At 43.0% G+C, this 20,046-nt stretch overlaps 1 protein-coding gene across 4 annotated transcripts in view; it reads right to left on the bottom strand.

Moving 5' to 3' along the window:
* Window positions 1–20,046, bottom strand: part of Iqch (IQ motif containing H) — a 183,321-nt gene that overhangs the window by 139,283 nt on the left and 23,992 nt on the right. For 3 of the 4 annotated variants that reach the window (XM_036193330.1, XM_036193328.1, XM_036193327.1), the window contains exon 5: window positions 9,185–9,301. The exons of the other annotated variant lie outside the window; for it this stretch is intronic. In XM_036193330.1, the coding sequence (XP_036049223.1) occupies window positions 9,185–9,301 (117 nt within the window). The remainder of the gene's footprint in view (window positions 1–9,184; window positions 9,302–20,046) is intronic. 4 annotated transcript variants of the gene reach the window in all.

Genomic DNA, 20,046 nt, shown 5'->3' on the forward strand with positions numbered 1-20,046 from the left:
TGAGTGCTTTGTTTGCATGCATGTCCGAACACCAGAAGAGGGCATCGAATCCCATTATAGATGGTTGTAAGCCACCACATGGTTGCTGGGAATTGAACTCAGAACCTCTAGAAGAGCAGAGAAGCCAATGATGCTCTTAACCACTGAGCCATCTTTCCAGCCCCTCATTTTAAACAGAGCTCACTGTCACATGTTACACTGCTCCATTCTCTTTCTTATAACACAAAAGCAACCATAATGAGGTCAAAGAATGAAGGTTTTAATTCTGTTTTTTTTTTGTTTGAGGCAGGGTCTCACACTGTAGCTCAGGCTGACCTCAAATTTGTCTGATCCTCCTGCCTCAGCTTCCCAAGTGATTGCCCAGAGTGTAAAGTTTTCTACACTCAAGAAAGTACAGTTCTTATAAAAGTTTCGAGTTTGCGCTGTAGATATATCTTTTCCTTTCTTTTCTTTGTTTCCTCCCTCCCTCCCTCCCTCCCTCCCTCCCTCCCTCCCTCCCTCCCTTTCTTTCTTTCTTTCTGGAAAGTTTTCTTCACCCTCAACTAAGAACAGTGACTGTTTCATACAGGAAGAACACAGCTTCCATCCTGGGCATTAAAACAATTAGCACACAATATGGCAAATTTGGCAACCTTTTGTTTTGATGCATTCTTTGTCTCATAGTGGATATTTGCATGAAAGAAAATATTGATCACAGAGAGATTTAATTAGGGGAGTCACCTCTTTAACAGTCTGGTAAATTCTATAAACCTCTTCTCAGAATAATGTTTTGTAAATATATGAAATAAAATGCAAAGAAAAGCAAGCTAGATTTGGTAGTGCAGACCTAAAATCCTAGCATATGGGAGATGGAGGCCGGAGGATCAAGAGTTTAAGGCGAGCCTGGGCTACATGAGACCTGTCTTAAAAACAAAGTAATTATTTAATGGTATTATTAATAAATAAACATTATTTAATAATAAAATGGAGCCTGATTATATTTAAATATAATTCTATCTGTAGTTCCCTTTTGATTTAACCAAATATGTCTGCCTCCCCGTGTGTGTGTGCGCGCACACACGTGAGCAAGTGTGCATGTATTGACTTAGGCTCTCTTATCTACCTAGCTTTTAGTTCTTCAAAGTGGTAGTAGTATGAGGTCAAGATGACTGTCTCTTAGCATGGACTCAAATGCTCAGGTCTAAAGTCCCCGGCACAGAGTGAAAAGTGGGTCACTTAAGGGAGTGGGCCCGTCCTGAGAGCAGGGTGCTGCTAATATGGAGTGAGTACAGAGCAGGGCAGAGGTCCCTTCCTGGACCACTGCCCCTCAACCTCCCTTCTCCCTGTCCTCTCATGCTTGAAATCCCTCAGTAGAGCTTCTCTCCTTCCTTTTAATTAAATAGAGGATTTACTCCTGTGAAAAGGAAAATACACAGGGGAGAGGTAAACCTCCATGCCAAAGGTTCTCACATTTCTTTCCAGCAGTGGACCCTGTTTCCACTGCAACAACTAAAGGCTGATATGCAAATAAATGTGAATGTCATAAGAAGGTAGCATAATTCTCTGCTGACCTTCACATGTTCAAAAATAGGAGCATATAAAATATTGTCCATGTGCGTATTACATAAAGACTCATATATCTCACTCAGATGGCATATAATAAAATATATCTACATGAATCAGTCAACATTGGAAATCATGAAGTTATTTTGATGAATTCAAGAATCATAACTAATAACGGTAGTCTTATAGCCATTTATTTGTATATTTTATTTTGCCTATACAATATGAAAAAAATCCCAGTGTGAAAAGGCAAATCATTTTAAATAGCCGGTAATTTATTGTGGCACTATAGTCTCAGGACTCCCTCTGCTAAAATGATCCAGACACTCTGAAGACTAGCAGGGAATTTTATTTTAAGATAGAATTCCTAACATCTAGGAACTGCTCCTGTTCCTTAATAACTAAGCATCTGTTGGTAGTGACTCAATTAGGGAGCCTTGAAAAGTGGACTCCACAACAAATTTGAGTCCTGATTATTTTTCCTTACTGCATAACCTTAGACAGGTGGTGTCCTTCCTCAGTTTCCTCATCTAATGGTTATATGAATGGAATATATTCTATAGGTACAAAGGTCAAATAAGACAGCATGTGTCAGGCACTTGGTACCATATCTTATACACTGGAATGCTGTATTATCAAAGTACTAAAGAACCCATAGCACTTGCATGAAATGTCATTTCCCAATGGGCCCTCTTCCTTTCCAATTAGCTTAGTAACTTCTCTGTCACTTATTCACCCAAATTTCAAAACAATCTAATTTTGTTTGGGATATTAAATATACATTTTGAAATGGTGCTTTATTGTTGGTTGATATCTGCCATAATCAATAAATTAACATTTTTTACCCTAGACTACAAAATAAAGCAATGACTAATTTCAAATCACAAAAGCAGCAGCCTAACACGAGGCCATGTCTTGTGCTCTAAGGTTGGTGGCTGAAGCTGTGAAGTTGCCAACTACGCTGTGCCACAGCAGGCATCGGAGGACCCTTCCAGCTTGTAACTGCAGGGCACCTGTTCTAGTGTTCCCACTGTGGTGCACCTGTTCTAGTGGTCCACTGCAGTGCACCTGTTCTAGTGGTCCACTGTGGTGCACCTGTTCTAGTGGTCCACTGCAGTGCACCTGTTCTAGTGTTCCCACTGAGGTGCACCTGTTCTAGTGGTCCACTGAGGCGCACCTGTTCTAGTGGTCCCACTGAGGCGTACCTGTTCTAGTGGTCCACTGACGTGCACCTGTTCTAGTGGTCCACTGAGGTGAACCTGTTCTAGTGGTCCAACTGCGGCGTACCTGTTCTAGTAGTCCCACTGCGGCGCACCTGTTCTAGTGGTCCCACTGCGGCGCACCTGTTCTAGTGGTCCCACTGAGGCACACCTGTTCTAGTGGTCCCACTGCAGTGCACCTGTTCTAGTGGTCCCACTGAGGCACACCTGTTCTAGTGGTCCCACTGTGGCGCACCTGTTCTAGTGGTCCCACTGCAGCACACCTGTTCTAGTGGTCCTATCAATCAGTTTATACAGGTTTCCTAGGGGTCAGACCTTGATGTGAAAATTGCCTTTTTAAAGAAAAAAAGAGATTTACTTACTTCATGCTTATGAATGTCTTGTATACATGTATGTATATACAGTACATGTGTGCCTGGTACCCACAGAGGTCAGAAGAGGGCACTGGATCCACGAGAACTGGACTTATAGATGGATGTGAGCCATAATATGTGTGCTAGGAACTGAACTTGGGTCTTCTATAAGAATGAATGCTCTTAACTGCCAAACCATTTCTCCAGCCCTCAAAATTGGCTTCTTTCACCTTTGTTTATTCATATATATGACTATCACAGAAGTCCTTATGAGCACATCTGAATTTTCCAAATGTGACCAGTACAAAGCTACAATTGATTTGATGAAATCCCACTGTGCACACTCATGCACATGTAGGGCAGTCTAATGCATTATCATTTGGTATCAAACTCAAGTAAGCATGTTGTCCTTTGCTGCACATTAAAGCATTTGTCATAAAATGGATTGTGTTTTAAATGTTCCCAACCTCTCTAAAACTCATTGTAGTTTCCTGCTACCATTTGGAAACCAGAGCAGCAAGCCCTCGTTATGCTGGAGGGCAGAGGGAGTTGAATCAGACTCTTTTCTGTGAAGTAGGGAGAAGCACAGGTGTGAATCAAGGAGAAGGAAATAGATTGTTAATGCTAATTTGTTTCTCCGAAAAGTGAGAGTCTTATGGACACGTATTACCCGCCAGCAGTGTGAAGCTACTTCCTGCCACCCCCGTAACAGCTGTACCTAGTAGGCATCATTATCCTGGCTTTGCAGAAAAAGCTAAGGGACTCAGGAGGTTAATTTGCTCACCTGCGGGTTCAAGAACAGAGCCACACTCGGTTCCACTTGACCCTAAGCCCGTTCCACACACCACCTGCCACCACATCTAGCTTGCCTCCCCCATGAAACAGAGATGTGAGAATGGTTGAGCTACAGTGGCATCATGGAACCAGCTAGGCAGTGGCAAGGCTGAATTGTGAATCCAGGAGCAAGGTCATTTCACTAGAAAAAACTCGCAGGTGGCCCCTTGGGAGAAGACTTTGGACAACCAGGCTACCTGGGACTGGCAAAATCAGGATTTCACTTTGGCCCTCAACACCAGACTACCCAGCTTCAAAGCAGAGAGTGCACAGAGGAGAGAGTGAGCCAGCCCTCTCCTAAGCACCTGTTGTATGTAAAGCATGGCTCAGTGCAGTGGAGGAGTTGAAAAACACATAATCCTCATATTTGTATAGGAGAAAAGACATGATCACATGAAAAATTAAATAGTATCACTGGAACAGCCCTCAGCAACCGTCTGTTACCCTCCCTTGGTCCCGACAAAAATGTAAATTTTAAATGACATGAAACAATGGTGCAATATAGTATGTGAGGATTGTTAATAGTAAGAACTAATACTTTCTGAGTACATATTTGCAGCAAGATCTGCTAATTCATTTGTCTCAATGCCTCCTACAGGACAGATACACTCAATATAGTGCATCTTACATAGGAGGAAATGGAGGTTGTCTCCAGGGCATCCCTACCTAGAGAGACTCACATAGGGAGGGCCGTGTGACCCAGAATAACCACACTAAGTGCTAGGAAGTGCCGTAAGTCCAACATAACGTTAGCTGGGGGTGCATAAAGGATCTCCCCCCAAAATATAAACAATGGGATTTGGAAGAAATTAGAGAACTCACTACAGCGTGGCATTTTATGAACATAATTGATAAGTGCATATAGCCTCTAATGGCTTCTCTATGCTCCCCTGACAGTGGCATTTTTGTGGAGGAGCTGAACACCAGCCAGTGTTACATCATGTTCCTTAGAGCGCCCATTGTTCCAGGAACAGCAGTAGTGTCCACAGACAACACACCACTGCCACCACTGCCATATTGGTGGGGTACACTTTATAGTTTGTGAATCAGAAGACACACTTTCAAAACGCACTCTCTGTACAACCTCAAGAGAAGGCTGTCTGTATCTGCTAGTGGTGGGGACACTGAGTATGCCATTGCAGTCCTTGGGCAATAACTGTGTGTCATAAATAGAATGTGGCATTTCAGAATGTCTTTAAAGCTATTTCCTTTTGTTCAACTAATTTAATTTACCAAATGCTCCTGGGAAAAGGGAGGGGGACCAAGATGCTGACTCCACATTTCCTGGCCAAAAAAAAAAAAAGTCACCATTTCCAAAAAAAAAGAAAAAAGAAAAAACCCACTCTCAGAGAAATTATATATGATTGTTGTCTGCTGGCTCCCTCAAACTCTACCCCTGTCAAAATCCTGCCCTGGCAGGTGTGGGGAAGAATAGACACCGAACTTGAATGAATCCCCACATCTGTTTTTGGAAAGGGGGAACAGAAGCAGCACAGAAGGAAGTGAAAGAGATAATTGCTGGCTTGAACTACAATGCATTTTACTTGTGGGCAGAGGGCCAGCATACAGCAGGCGAAATATGCAGGCCCATCTTATTGGAATTCAGGGGTGGGCCTCCGTTCCTGTCCGGAGACAGCTGTAAACCAGCAGCCCATGGCATCACAATCAGGCACGGAGTTTTGTCAAGGAATGCTGATATGGACGGAGCAGCTCCGTCGGCTCTGCCTGCACCCCTGCCTGGTGCAGTGACAGTCAATCTCTGATTCCAGATGACAAGAACTGGATAAAAACTTCAAACAAATGGCGACCTTTCCAAAGATTAATTTGTTTACCAACAAAATATTCCCTCTTTGTCATCTGAAATGGGGGTGACCTTCACTTTGCCACATCTAGGCTGGAAGGATGCTGACTGCAGTCATCTGTTAAGTTAACTCCATCTCAGCAATTATTCCCTTTTTTATTTTTAGTGACAAGAGGGTTTATTAATTCACTCTGCTTCTTGTTATGGTTTATAAATGCAACAAGCTCGTTCTGAATTACTGCAGTGTAACATCAATTTGTTTAAATCTAATTCTGCTACCGTTGCCAAATGATGTTGTGACTGTAATTGTGGCCATATGCATGGGCTTAAAACACAATCATGGCTTGAATTCACCCCACCCCCGCTTGTGGTACTTCTTCTAATCATTTGACATTAACACAATTGCCTCACTTTCCATTACTTTATCATCTCAGAAATGATTGTGCTTTCAATGGGAGCAATTGCTCTGCACACACCGAGTGAAACAGTAAAGGATGAAGCTATGATTTGTGAAGTGTGGTTGCTACCCAACCAAGTTAGTGAGAAGCACTGTATAACGTACGAGTCATAAAGCCGAGAAGTCATCAGAGCATTAAATCCAACCTCATGAATAAATAAAAGGTTCTAAGTTTACATAGCATTATATATTTATTTATCTGGAAAGTGGGACCAAAGAACTGGTATAATTCTCCAGCAACTCATAGCTTGCCAAAAAGAAAAATGCTTTTATGACTCTTTTCTAGGTCATAACAGTTGTAATCAGAGTTATTTGTGCGGCAATTCACAGCGACGTTTTGTTTGGCTATTCTGTTATGCATTCATAATCGTTCTTTTAAAATTCATGTTAACAGTTACATGTTTCAAGCCTTTTAAGAAACCCTTTTTATTTGAAAAAAAATAAATCAAAGTCAAATTTTCACAGATCTCTCAGTGCATTGCACCGTAAGGCCTGACTGGAAGGAGATGCTGTAAGCAGGCAAGAGCAGCATCAGTGCTTGCCTCCCGCCTCCCGCCTCCCGCCTCAATGAGAACCCAGCAATCACATGGAACAGGGTTGTTCAGCTTTTACTTAGCACATTTAAGATCCTAAAATCATTGGTGGTTTTGCATTTAGTGCTTTTTTTAGAAATTGGTTTTATATAAAAAGGGTCACAGAAAATAATGTTCTAAAGGCAAGTTCTGTGGCATGATTGTATGGTGTTGCATGTGTGTGTGTGTGTTCGTGTATGCATATGGTATTGCATGTGTGCATGTGCATGTGCGTGTGCGTGTGCATGTGCGTGTGCGTGTGCGTGTGCGTGTGTGTGTGTGTGTGTGTGTGTGTGTGTGTGTGTTTAATGCACTAACATCTTCCATTAGTTCCTTATTGTAGGGAAGGAGACACCTCCTCATCAGATGAAAAATACCGCCAGTTTCCAGGAACTAATAATGCAAACTGACTATGTATTCATATTTGCTTGTCAAAATGCCTGAATTATTTGCAGACTTTTGACAAGCTGTTCAGTTTCACAGACATAAGGCAGTGTGTGACCTCAGCAGCTAGGCAGCCTCCCTGCCCTAAGTGTGTGAAGAGGTATTCCGGAAGACCAGCCTTGCTGCTGCTTCTCTAGTTAACTGAGTGTCACCATGATAGACACGTGGCCACAGCTTGGGTAGGTGCTTTTCAAAACATATTTTTAAAAATAAAAGGTGAATTCAGCTTTATTTTACCTCTAGATGTACTACATGGTTGTTTAAAACCAGATAACTGAGTATTTCCCACAAAGAGCTTTCTGAGCAATGCCTCCGTTTTGTAAAGCCAAACAAAACTCGTTCTGAGAGTGGCATCTGATAACTAGACCAACACAAAATGACAGGTCAAAGGCAATAGTTTGATCAAAATCTACACAATGTATGTCCAATCTTAAAGTGGCCTGCTGTTGATTTTTATGGGGTCATTTTTATGAAAAGGATCTTTAACAAACGAGTATATGTTATTAACACGTCACACAGGCCAGTGAGCTTTCTCAAATGTCACTGTTCCAATGTCATTGCAACAATACCCACGCTGCTGCTCATTCTACTTGTAAATCTTTACAAATATAACTAACAGCTAAGATTACATCCTAAAGTTAGGACTGCTTTGAATTGCTTATTTAAGTCTGAGTCTTGGAGTCACAAAGCAAAGCATAATCCCCATGTGTCTCAGTAGAGCTCCAGACACTTCCATCCTCATCAGAAACTTGGAGTGTGCCATGCAGCAGTTGCCCGGGGCTGCAAAGCCGCAGCACTGCAGCAGCTAAGCCAATATTAATTCTAGATCGAGGAGGAAAACCAACAACAACAAAGGAGAAATCTGCTGCAGTCTGTACAGCCAGAGAAGTAATAGTTTTACTTCAAGGGCTTTGGGGCTCCTGGGAAGCAGATAAAAACCTCTTCACATTATTCACACTGACATTTTAAATAAAGTTCCAACAGGAATAAAAATATCTAACTTTCTGGTTATTTCTTAGGCTAGAAAATATTTCTAGGATAAAGTGCTCTTAATGCAAACCTGTAAGAATAATATAAAGCGAATACAGAGGCGAGAGTGACTGAATGCCGCAGATGATACAGGCGGTTGAAAAACAGAGGAAACTTGGATGATTTAATCTGAGATAATTAAGCAAGTTAGAAATGGTTTGACAAATTTTGTCCTAAAATTATTCTTGTCCTTAGTTCTAATTTCACTAAAATATACATTTAATATCTCTGAGAGGAGCCAAAAGTTATGTCTTTTCAAAATATATAGATTTCACCTTAGAAATTGCTGTTAGTATTAGAAATGATGCCAAATGGTTTCCTAGTTAAGACAAAGCACCTAGATGTTCCAGGAAATCCACAGCACAGGAATAGGCCAGTCCTCCCTCTGGAACACCTCAGCCACGAGCCAGCAGCAGGGGGTGCCAGCTCTCAGGCTGCCCGGGATGCTTTGTCTCTAACCCTTTACTGCGGAAGGAGATGCTGCCCCGCTGGCTGGCTTTGGGTTGGGAATTCTTGCTTACATGTTGCATTGTTACCAGGGCATGCCACTGGGAGGGGTGCTCCGAAGTGGTTTCCTTTTGCTTTTTCTAGTGGGAAGCCTACCATGCAAACTGTCCTAATTCCTCTACTAAGTCTTTTGTTGTTAAATTTCCCTCTGTGTTAAGGTACGCCACTAGCTCATTCAGAAAGTATCAATCACAACAAAAAAAATCAGAATGAACTGCAAATAGATCTTTTAAAATAAGTCTACATTTTTCATAATCCTTACTAATTACAGATTGAATGAAAGCCACTTCATTTCATTTTTTAAAATATCCTAAGGACAAAAGAATCAGTCTTACTTAAAAATCTGCATTCTATCTCACACCACTTCTAAGCGGCCTGAAAACTTTTTTAGAATTAGGAGTTCGCTAGAGCAGCTCACCGCTTACCTGTGCTTTTCTCTGGCTGATATATGGCAAACTGATTCCATAGTTGGCATTTACAGCAGCTCTGTGGTGCATGTTCTCTGGATCCCGCAGGATCTTTACATTCATCTCTATCTTTGGCTGAAACAAAGAAACAATGAAACTTTTATGTAAAATGAACAAAAATGCTTACTAACACTTTATATCCTTTGAGGAATATAAATTTCTTGGAAAATAAGAAGTTTAATGCAATTCTCACTGAAAAAATAAAAACAACCTGGTTCTTTTATTTAGGCTACTAATCAATCCTTTTTTATTTGGAGAAAAGGAAGATTTTCCTCTGTGTGTTCTATTTGTGCACAGATATATCCTCAGACACCATTCATCTACTCAAAAACTAATGCTCCATGTCAGCCAGGATGGACAAAGGACAAGAATCTCTCATTTCAAGTAAATCTCTCATTTACTCCTGGCTTTCCAGGTCAAGGACTAAGTAAATAAAAATCTATACTCCAGACACGCAGGTAGAGGGCTCTCTTGGTCTGTTAATGTGGCCACATTCCTCTAGGGACATTTCAGGTAGCTGTTGGACATGACACATTTTTACTACACCAAATATGTCTATTGCCTCTGCAGAGATTTTGCCATTGGTAATTAGCAACAAAAAAGCATCTAGTTCCAATGACCTGTTCTTCATTTTAAAGGATTCCTATCAGAATGGCAGTGGTGGAGGGCATTGGAAGGATGTCACAAGACCTAGGTGACCACCCTAACCTGTACTGCTGGGTGGGACTCAGCAAAGTTGCCTCACTTCTCTGCAAGTCAGCCTGTTTGCTTGTTAAGGGCAATAGCTGGGTGTGATGCTCTCATGAGGTGCTGCCCTGAGCATCAGCAGTCCATGACTTCAGGTTAAATTGACAGTTGGCACTTAGGAATCACCTGTGAGATGTTGTATGACTTTTATCCCACAATATAATTTACTGATCTTTGCTTTGGTTCACAAAGCTAAGTCAGCTCAACACTACCTAGTTCCAAAACATTTTTATCTCCCCAGATGAGGCCTTGCCTCCATTAGCAATTGCTCTCTAGTCCTGCTACCACTATCCCAGCAGCCCCTGGGACACTTTCTGTCTCTACTCATAACTAACTCTATTCTGGACATTTTGTACAAACAGGAGCACAATATCTGGGCTTTGTGAGTTTTACTTTTAAAGAAACTTGGAGGTATGAGGAGCAACTAGAAAATTTGATTTGGGTTCCATCAAATGTTTTAGTTCAGAGGGTGATCCAAGGCAAGTGTTAAAATGGTTGCAGTTGCCCAACGGACTGGTCCGGAGTCCACGTGTTCCCTCCAGTGGAAGCATTCATAAGAAGATTGAGGTCAATGTGAAGAGGAGTCTACAGAAAGAATGAAGGGACAGGTCTTGTCAGGATGAGCTGGTTCCTAACACATTTGCTCCTGAATAACCAAACCTCCAAATAACTGTCCTCAACTGCCCTCCACATTTAACCCATGGAAACACATGTCACAAAGGCACATCTTGTGACTTGCTCCTTTAAGTACATATGGTAACAGAAGTAAGGTGGAGCCCAGTTATGGCTTTCTTTCTGCGGCTAACGCACATTCACAGCACTCCTCCAGCGTGTTTGCAGAGAGCCAAGTGCCTTTTTTAAATTGAAATTAATACCTGAACATAATTTTTTCCTTCTTAATTAAACTTTCAGGATAATTTCCATCCTACCAAGGATCAGGAAATTGCTAATATGTATTATATTGACTGGATGTGGTTTCTGTAATTAGGATGCTTTAGGAATGTGGATTGTGGATACAATTGATAGTAATGGCTTCATCTATCATGTCTCAGCTTCGTTAGAACTTTTTAATTCTGGGATCACTGGCTCAGTAGACCAGAGAGGCTTTCTTAGTTTTATCAGGCTCCATCAACTTTGTGTGGCTACAGGACAGGCCTGGGGAAGGGATGAGCGGAGGTGCTGTGAGCACCAGCGTTAGGACTCAGTTGTTCTCTGCCCTACTTTACATCTCTGGGCACAGATATTCTGGAACTAAGTCAGACAGAAATGGTAGGTTGGAATACTGACTCTTAGTGTGGGCTACTAGAACAATGCACCTAAAATTATTAATAGTCTCATCTTCACCATTTTGGCACCAAAGCATGAGTTTATCAAAATGATAATTCATAGCCTGTGTGATTTGATTTCTCTTTTAAAATATTGGATTCTGGGCATGGTGACACATGCCTATAATCCTAACATTTGGGAAGTGGAGACAGAAAGATTAGAAATCCAAGGTCAGCCTTGGCTACATGAAAACCTGTCTCAAAATAATAAATAATATAAAACCAAATGCTGCCAGGGGGATGGCTCAGTGGGTAAACACACTTGCTGCTAAGCCTTACAACTTGAGTTCCATCTCCAGGTCCCACATGTAGGAAAAGAGAACCAACTCCTAAGTGTGGTCCTCTGACCTCTATACAAGCACATGTGCATGAATGAATGAATGAAGAATGAATAAATGAATGAATAAAATTTAAACCTAAGTAAAAATATATGTCAGGCTGGGGGTGCAGCTCAGTGGTAGACTACTTGCCTAGCACATGAGAGGCCCTGGGTTTGATGCCCAGCGATGAAGCAAATATTGAAGATGGCTTCACTGAAAGTCATGATCAAACAGAGTCAATGCTTAAATCTGTCTAATATAGTCAGCCTGTAGGATGTTTTGCTTATCAGCTTAGGCTGTATTGTCAGATCTAATAAGGGTTTAGTTTTCTAAGAAAAACAATTATACATTAAAAAACCAAAAGGAAATGAATCATTCCATTAAGCAAAAAAGGCACTCTCTGGAAGTTGATCTTTCACTGGCAGTAAGAGAATATCAGAAATAACTTCAGAAAATTTTCTTCACTTGGTCAAGAAAAGGCAGCAATTTCTTTCATCAATTTTGAGTCACTAAACAATCTAAAATTTGCATTCTCTCCTTTTGATAGTAATTACAAGCAGATCTATCAAATGTGACTCTCATTTAGACTTTGGTTTGTAAGAACAAAACTTATTATCAGAGCCAATTACTGATTTACCTACATGGCTGCTCAGAAGCGGGAGCTCAATTTTCATCTCATCAGTGATTCTGTGGTATTCATTTTATTACTATGCCCACAACACCATATGAGAAGGAAATGGCTTATGCTATTAAAACTAGGCCTGGAATAGAAGAGGCTAAGAGGTTGCTTCTAGAAGAACTTCTGAATTAAAAACACTAGGCAGCATGTAATGCCAGCTCCCCAGACATGGGTAGACCATAAAACAACACACATCTATCCGAGCAGCAGCTCCCACACAGAGTAATCAAAATTGAAATGCTTCACAAACAAAGTTGAAAGAAGCTATTTGCCAAGTTACAGTATTATCAGCAGAACACTGTTCTCAACAGTGTCTGCTCCGAGTAATGTCTTCTAAAGTGGATATTGCTTAATGCTGTATTCCCACTGGTAAAAGACGTCTGCCATTTAAATCTAAGAGCCAGAGAAAGGACAAATAGGAAAATAATTCAGTCACCTTTCATTCATTCTCACAACCGTGGTTTTATATATTGAAAAGAGCAGTAGACGGTGAGTCCCAGTTTGAGACACATGAGTTAAATTTCTCATCTGTAACATGGGGAATAATATCAGACTTCACAGGGTCGTTTGTACGATTCAAATGACTGATATATATTGAGTATCTCATAAATTATAAAGTGCTATTCAGGGGAAACTTGAAAAGAGAGCTTACTGGCAGGTGGGGGGAAGTGGACTGAAATACTTCAAATATATTAAAACCGTGAGTTCTTAATGGTCATCCTCCAAAATACCTAATGATAACACCAACAAATTAACTTGGAATTTGGAAAAGAAAAGGAGTTAAGCATTTAGCTTACTTTTCCTTTAAAACTCTATTTCATAGTCACCAAAAATGGTCTTCGTAGATACTAATACATGCTGAAGGACTGGCAGAATTCTAAAACCCCTACAGTCCCTAATGCAATCATGCATCCAGGTAGCACTGATGGTTGCTAAGGTGTCTCGGGGTAGACCGCTGTAGTTTTATAAGGGGCGGAGCTTACTTACTAGACTGACCGACTTACTGACCAGAGCTGGACTCACTGACCAACGGTAGCATCATTAACAGAGTCAAGATACCATAAAGCTCAGGCCTGTAATCTCAGGGTCATCCTTGGCTGCACGGTGAGTTTAAGGCTGGCCCGGACTATGGAAGACTGTTGAGAGACAAGGTGGGCAGACTTTGTCCATCGAAGACAGGGTTAGGGGAAGGAGGTGAAGAGAGGCAGAACTCATGACGGCTGTTAAAGCCAGGGGACAGGTACATTTCATTGTATATTTGTATCTATTCAGAAATACTTCTTAATAAGTCACTAAACTTATGGTATAGTTAATACATTGAATTTATTTTTATCAGCTTTTCATTCTAACACCCTGTTCTCAATGGCTTCCCTCCTTGCCTCCCTTTCGGGGAGGAAGGCTCAACAAGCAGAACCCCCATCCCACCCCCCCCCCGCCATCCCCAAAGGCTCAGCAGCACCAGCTCTGTGCTGCTTACAAATAGCCGGAATCTAGCCTGAAGCCTCAAGTTATCAAAGCTGTAAGGATAACCACTGCTTTCCAGATGTGTCTGTCCTTTTTTCTGAGAACAGAAGAAAGAGAGCAAACACTTACTCAGCTTACTTTGAGCCAGGAACCAGTAAATAGGTACTGTCACATCCAACTTCGGCTCAGCTTAAAATGGAGAGAGGAAGTACTCAACAGCTGCCTACCTTCCATCGAGGGTCACTGGGCAAGAGACTGCTAAGCCTTATGACCTGGCAGTGGGGAGGCTGATTTGCCGCTGACCTCCAGTCTCTGTCCATCACTGGGATGGACAGTAAAGAGAGGCTTCCTTGGGCATGTCGGTCTAGATGGTCTTTCTTAGGAGATGGTAATGACATTAAGACCTGAGTGATGAAACTCAGTCAGTCATGCAAGTATCTGGGATTCCCCGAGGAGAGAGAAGCTAATTAGTGAGCAGAGACAGCTGTGGAGGCCAAGTCCACCAGAGGCCGGCCTTCAGCACAGGCAGAAGGAACCAGCAGCAGAGGCCAAGGCCACTGGAAGCTGGCCTTCACCACCGGGAGGAGCACACTTCTTCCACTGTGGCTGGAAGGAAGAGGAAGAGGCGCTCATCTGCTCCCCTCCCTTCAGTGAATGTGACAGAAAGGAGGAAGGGCAAGCTGGAGGGCAGTGTCACTTGAAACCCAGAGGCCATAGAATTGAAGTCGGGGCGGTCCACATCATTATGAGATGTGCCCCAGTCACATCAGCTGCTGCGTGCAAAGCCAGAGCCGCTGGAGGTTAGACAGCAGAGTTGGGAGATGGGCTAGGATTCTGTGAGGGCATTAATCTGATATTAAGCTGGGAGAGCCCTTTTGGGTCCCTTGTCATGTGCCAGAGTAGATGACTGCTGGAATTCTTTAGTACCACAGAGAAGCCACCAGGGACCTTCCCTCTCCCGCTATACTATCCCCAGAGGCTGCCGCCATGCTTGTCACTGAGCAAAGTTGGCTGCGATGGTTTCAAATGCCATGCTTGTTTCTAGCAAAAGGAAGGAGTCAACAGGAACAGCAAAGTGATATGGCATCTGTGATTGTCCCCTTCATCACAAAGATGAGCAGATGACCCCACTAGACTACTGCTCAGTCCTCCTGAGGCGAAGTGGGTCCCACCGTAACACTGTACTGCAGGGAAGGCAGAGAAATGGATGATCTTAGCCATGGTGGGGTGCACATGCCATGGTAAGGAGCACAAGGAGCCCTGTTGGTGATGGGCATGGGGACACACACGGTGTAGAAAGGAGCTTCTGCCTTAACTGTGGAGTCTAACTAGCTGAGCAGGGAAGGAATAAAAAAGCAGTAAGACGTGCGGTCACATGGTCAGTGGTTGAAGGTCCTCACAGCGGCAAGAGTTGCTAGAAGCAGCTTGGGATGCTCTGAGGTGATGTACTGGTTCTGACACAGCAGGGACCCCAAGTTCAGGGCAGGTTTCCCACACTGCTGTATGGGCCCTGCCCCACTGTTTGCTGAATGCCTGTCTCAGGACTGTGAGTTCCCACAGTCCCCAGTGCATAGCCTCACTGAACCCAAAACATGTGAGGGGAAGAGTAGCTCATGGGGTGAGGAAAGGCAAGGCAAGGTTTGTGTCTGCATTCTTACAATCTGCCACATAACACAATTATTAGCTTAGAGGGTGTTGTGCCAAGGGTGACATTCTGTGCAACTTTTAAAAACTTTTAATTACATTTATCTATCTATCTATCTATCTATCTATCTATCTATCTATCTATCTATCTATCTATCTACGGGTTACAGGGGTGTGGTGAGTGCAAGGGACCACCTTGAAGAAGTCAGTTTCTTCACAGGATGTGGGGGCAGGCGATCCAACTTAAGTCATCAGGCTTGGCGTCTAAGGTCTTAACTTGCTGAGCCATCTCACCAGCCCCCAAACATTTGTAACACCCCGACCTTTTATTTTTTAACGAAGTCCAAGTATGTTACTCAAGTTGGCCTTGAGCTCATCTCTCTCTCTCTCTCTCTCTCTCTCTCTCTCTCTCTCTCTCTCTCACACACACACACACACACACACACACACACACACACACACACACACCCCTGGCCTCCTGTGCTGGATAATAGTATGTGCTGTTTATGTTTACATAAAGAACTCAACCTCAGCTGGCTAATAGTGTAGAACCTACAGCATCTTCATGGTCTTTCAGAACAGAGAGACCCAACTTCTGTCCAGTGTTTACAGCACACAGGCTGCTGCTTACTCCGTGGTCCCCTTGCTATGAATTCTTTTAGATGCCAGTGGTCAGAGAACAGTGGCTCTCCTGGCAAGCTGGCCAACACAGCATTTGAAATTGGGGTGCCACTTTCCAGATGTTAGTTAACTACAGCACACCCTATAATAAAATCTGGGCAGCAGGCCGGCAAGACGGTACAACCATGAGAGGCTGAGTTCAGTCTCTAGGACACACACCCTGGGAAAAGAGAATGGACTCTGTCCCGCAGTCATCCCAACCTCCACATGTGCGCCCTGGCATGCGTGCTCCCAAACTCCACACAGACAAGAAAGTGATTGTGAAAATAAATCTTGGTAGTAGTCATACTTCTGGAAAAATTATATAAATAAAACATGCAATTAGTTGAATTTTCTCATGGAAATACCATTAATGGTATAGGCTTACAGGCCTATTTCTGAGACCCCAACTCAGTAGGAATCATGTTCCATCAGTTACAACTCAGCTGCACTGTACCTCTAAACCTCTTCAAAGACTATGCAGTACATATGCACACCAACTAAACTGTAACAAACGACAGTAGAAGCGTGTGTCTGGCAGTCTCCCAAAGGAGTACAGAATTCCAGTACTACTCACAAGTGAAGTCAGTGTTACTGTAACAAATCAGAAAGGGAGACCAAGAAACACCTCCAGCCACTGTGTTCAATTTCCAGTCCGTTTTTGGTCATTATTCAGAAACCTTTTACAACTGCCAAATTCTCTGTGACCCCTACATTTCAAAACACAGCCTACAGTTGAAGAGGCCAATGAGCTGGTATTTTCAAGTTGTTTGGGTCTTGTTTTACTTTCTTTGTCTACCCCAACTAGAATGTGAGCTTCATGGGGCAGAGAGATGGAGTGGCTCATGCCTCAGGTACCTTGGAGGCTGGTGGAGACAATCACAAAAACCGTCATGAACACCTGCACCTGCTCAGTGCTCACCATGTAGGTGAGCAGTGCTGGGAACACGCTAGGAACACGCTGGGAACACGCTGGAAACACGGAACCTGTGACCTTTGCAGCAGCCCTACAAGATGCGTGCTGTCCTCACCCACATTGTGCATGTAAGGAGCCAGGCCACAGAGACAGAAAGTGACCAGCCAAAGTGTAACTAGCAAGTGATGGGACCAGGGTACAAATTCAAACCACACAGTGCCTCCCTTTAGAGCCTGCTCCAGGTTCCAAACTTTCTACACACGGGTGACAGCCACAAACTGAAGTGTCCCTGCTTTGGAAATGAAATAAATGCAACAGGAAAACCTCCCAGCGCCGGATTTGGGAACGAGCCTGGGACACCATCTGAGGACTCTCGGGGGCAATCTGAGTGTGAACTGGGATGTATTATATTCACAAGCTCTATTGACTGTATTAGGTGTGATAATGGTATTGCAAGTGGGAAAAAGCTCATTTTAAAAATGCATGCTAAGAGCATTAAGAGGTGAAATGTCATTAGGTCTGTACTTTAAAACACTTCAGTAAAAATAGATGAAGCAAAAATGGTAAAGGTTAACAACTGTAAGATGTAAGTAGAGAAGGTGGCCATTCATATACTGTTCTGTTGCTATGTTATGCACGACTTGCGCTGCTTTGGGGTTGCTCTGACTGGGTAGTGGGGGGCATGAAGACATGACAGACACTCCACAGAAGAGTGGGACTCATGGGGGCTGGGTGCTCTGATCCAGATGCATCACCAGCACCTGGAAACAGCATGGTTGCCGTATCCCTCTGCATCTGAATGGAGGAGGCCGGTTTGCTGTGGTCGCTGGAAGCCTTTATTTTCTCCATCAATTTACTTCTGTACTCGGACCAAGTACAGAAGAAGAGCACATTCTGATCTGACCACAACGTCCAGCTCTCGTCAAAGTCCACTTAATCAGACTGGAGCGTATTTGCTTCTCTTTCTAAAGCTGCTGCCCTGCCATGTGCCCAGGCATGAATGCAGGCTCCTCTGCCTGGGAACTAATTCCACACACTCCTCACAGCAGGGTGGCAGACACACACATCTGATAAAGAAATTGATAATGTACAATCCTCTGTTTCTCAAACAGGGTACACTGGCAGTTATGCATAGAGTGGTATGAAGATAATAACATCAGACATAATCCTGGGGCTCTAGTCTTACTGAGACCTCTGGGGCAAAATTCACCAGTTCTATATTGAAACAAAAACTAATACATAATGATGCTGGGCGGCAGTGGCACACACCTTTAATCCCAGCACTCGGTTGGCAGAGCCAGGCGGATCTCTGAGTTTGAGGCCAGCCTGGTCTACAAAGCAAGATCCAGGACAGGCACCAAAACTGCACAGAGAAACCCTGTCTCGAAAAACAAAAACAAACAAACAAACAAAACAAAACAAAGAATACATAACAATCATCAATGAAGTTCTTCTTTTCTTACATACTTTGGGTTTGTTTTGAGACAGGGTCTCAGGAGACTCAGGTAGCCCCCAACTGGCTACATACACTAACTCAGGCTAGTTGATCCCCTTGCCTCCACCCCCAAAAGAGGCACGTGGCATCACACCTGGCTGGTTTTGCGGTCTTCACTGTTTGTCTGGTTATAGTTTACTCAGAATTTCTTTATGAGGCCCAAGGTGGCCTCAAACTCCCTGGTTCCAGCGTTTCGTCTGGCCAGCCTCCCAAGGAACTGAGACCACAGGGTTGTGACACCAGAATGAGCTTAGAGATAAACAAACAAACAAACAAAAATAACCACCAAAGATAGTTCTTATGGGCTCTAAGCTCTTCAGACTCAACCCTGGACCCTACAAGGTCACATTCTTTTGTTGTTATGGCTATTCAACAGGAAAAATTCAGAAATATACCATATTGCACGTTAAACTGTTTATCCCAAAGTTCCTTATTTTTGAAATTGCATATATTTTGAGAATACTTATGTGAACATACTTTCATACAGCATCTGTGGCAGAGCCAGGCAGATCTCTGTGAGATCCAGGACAGGCACCAAAACTACACAGAAAAACCCTGTCTCAAAAACACATACACACACACACACACACACACACACACACACACACACACACACACAAAAGGCCATGTACTGGATGTATTACATATACTGGATGTATTATTGAAAAAAAAAAAAAAAAACATCTGGAGGAATACATAAGCCAGGCAGTTTGGTGAAGAGGGATGAGGCGGTTAGCTTTGCCTCAGCATCTTTGTGTTATATTTTTCACTTGATAGTGTTGTAGTAAGCATGCATTGTTGGTAAATTATGTATGGCTAATAAATTCAGAGAAAATTCAAGTGAGTATTCTAATAAGCAAGTCTGGAGACTATTGATTTTATCTGCAGTGTCCAGCAGTCACCTGACTGCTTTTAGATCACCATGGAAACACACTTGTCTCTGAGGGTGTTTCTAGATGTCTGAATGGAAGGGGAGACCATCCTGACTGAGGGGGCACCATCCCACAGGCTGGGATCTCAGGCAGAAACAGGAGAAAGCCAGTGAGCAGCAGCACTCAGCTTTCAGCTTCCTGACTGCAGACACGTGACCTCGCACTCGGGCTGCCATGCCTTTCTACCACGATGGACTGTGCCTTCACATGGTGCGACAAACGACGCCTTCCTTCTTACATTGCGTTGGTTTTGTCACAGCAACAGAAAAAGCCACTGACACATCTGTGATTCTGAAAATAAGACTTCAGATTCCAATTTTACTCACTAATATTTCATCACTGCTTCTATATTTTTTGAGAGAATCCTTCAAAAAGGATGAGAATACCCCTATAAGAAACAGTTCTGAGTTGTGACCCTTAATTACAGTTGAGCAACTTCTAATTGTCATCTAAGCTTTCAGCAAGAATTAGAATTCCAAAAACTGCTATTCACTTTGGGGCAGACAGTATGAAAAAGCAACTGGGCTTGGCCTGCTTTAAAATGTTGAAAGTCAGTGATCAATGGTTGGGTCGCCTGGTTGGATTTTATACCTACTTAAAAGCACAGGCCTTTATGCTGGAGGAGGAGCCTGTTTTCC

Source organism: Onychomys torridus, chromosome 7 (genome assembly GCF_903995425.1).
Source record: "Onychomys torridus chromosome 7, mOncTor1.1, whole genome shotgun sequence".
NCBI lineage: Eukaryota > Metazoa > Chordata > Mammalia > Rodentia > Cricetidae > Onychomys > Onychomys torridus.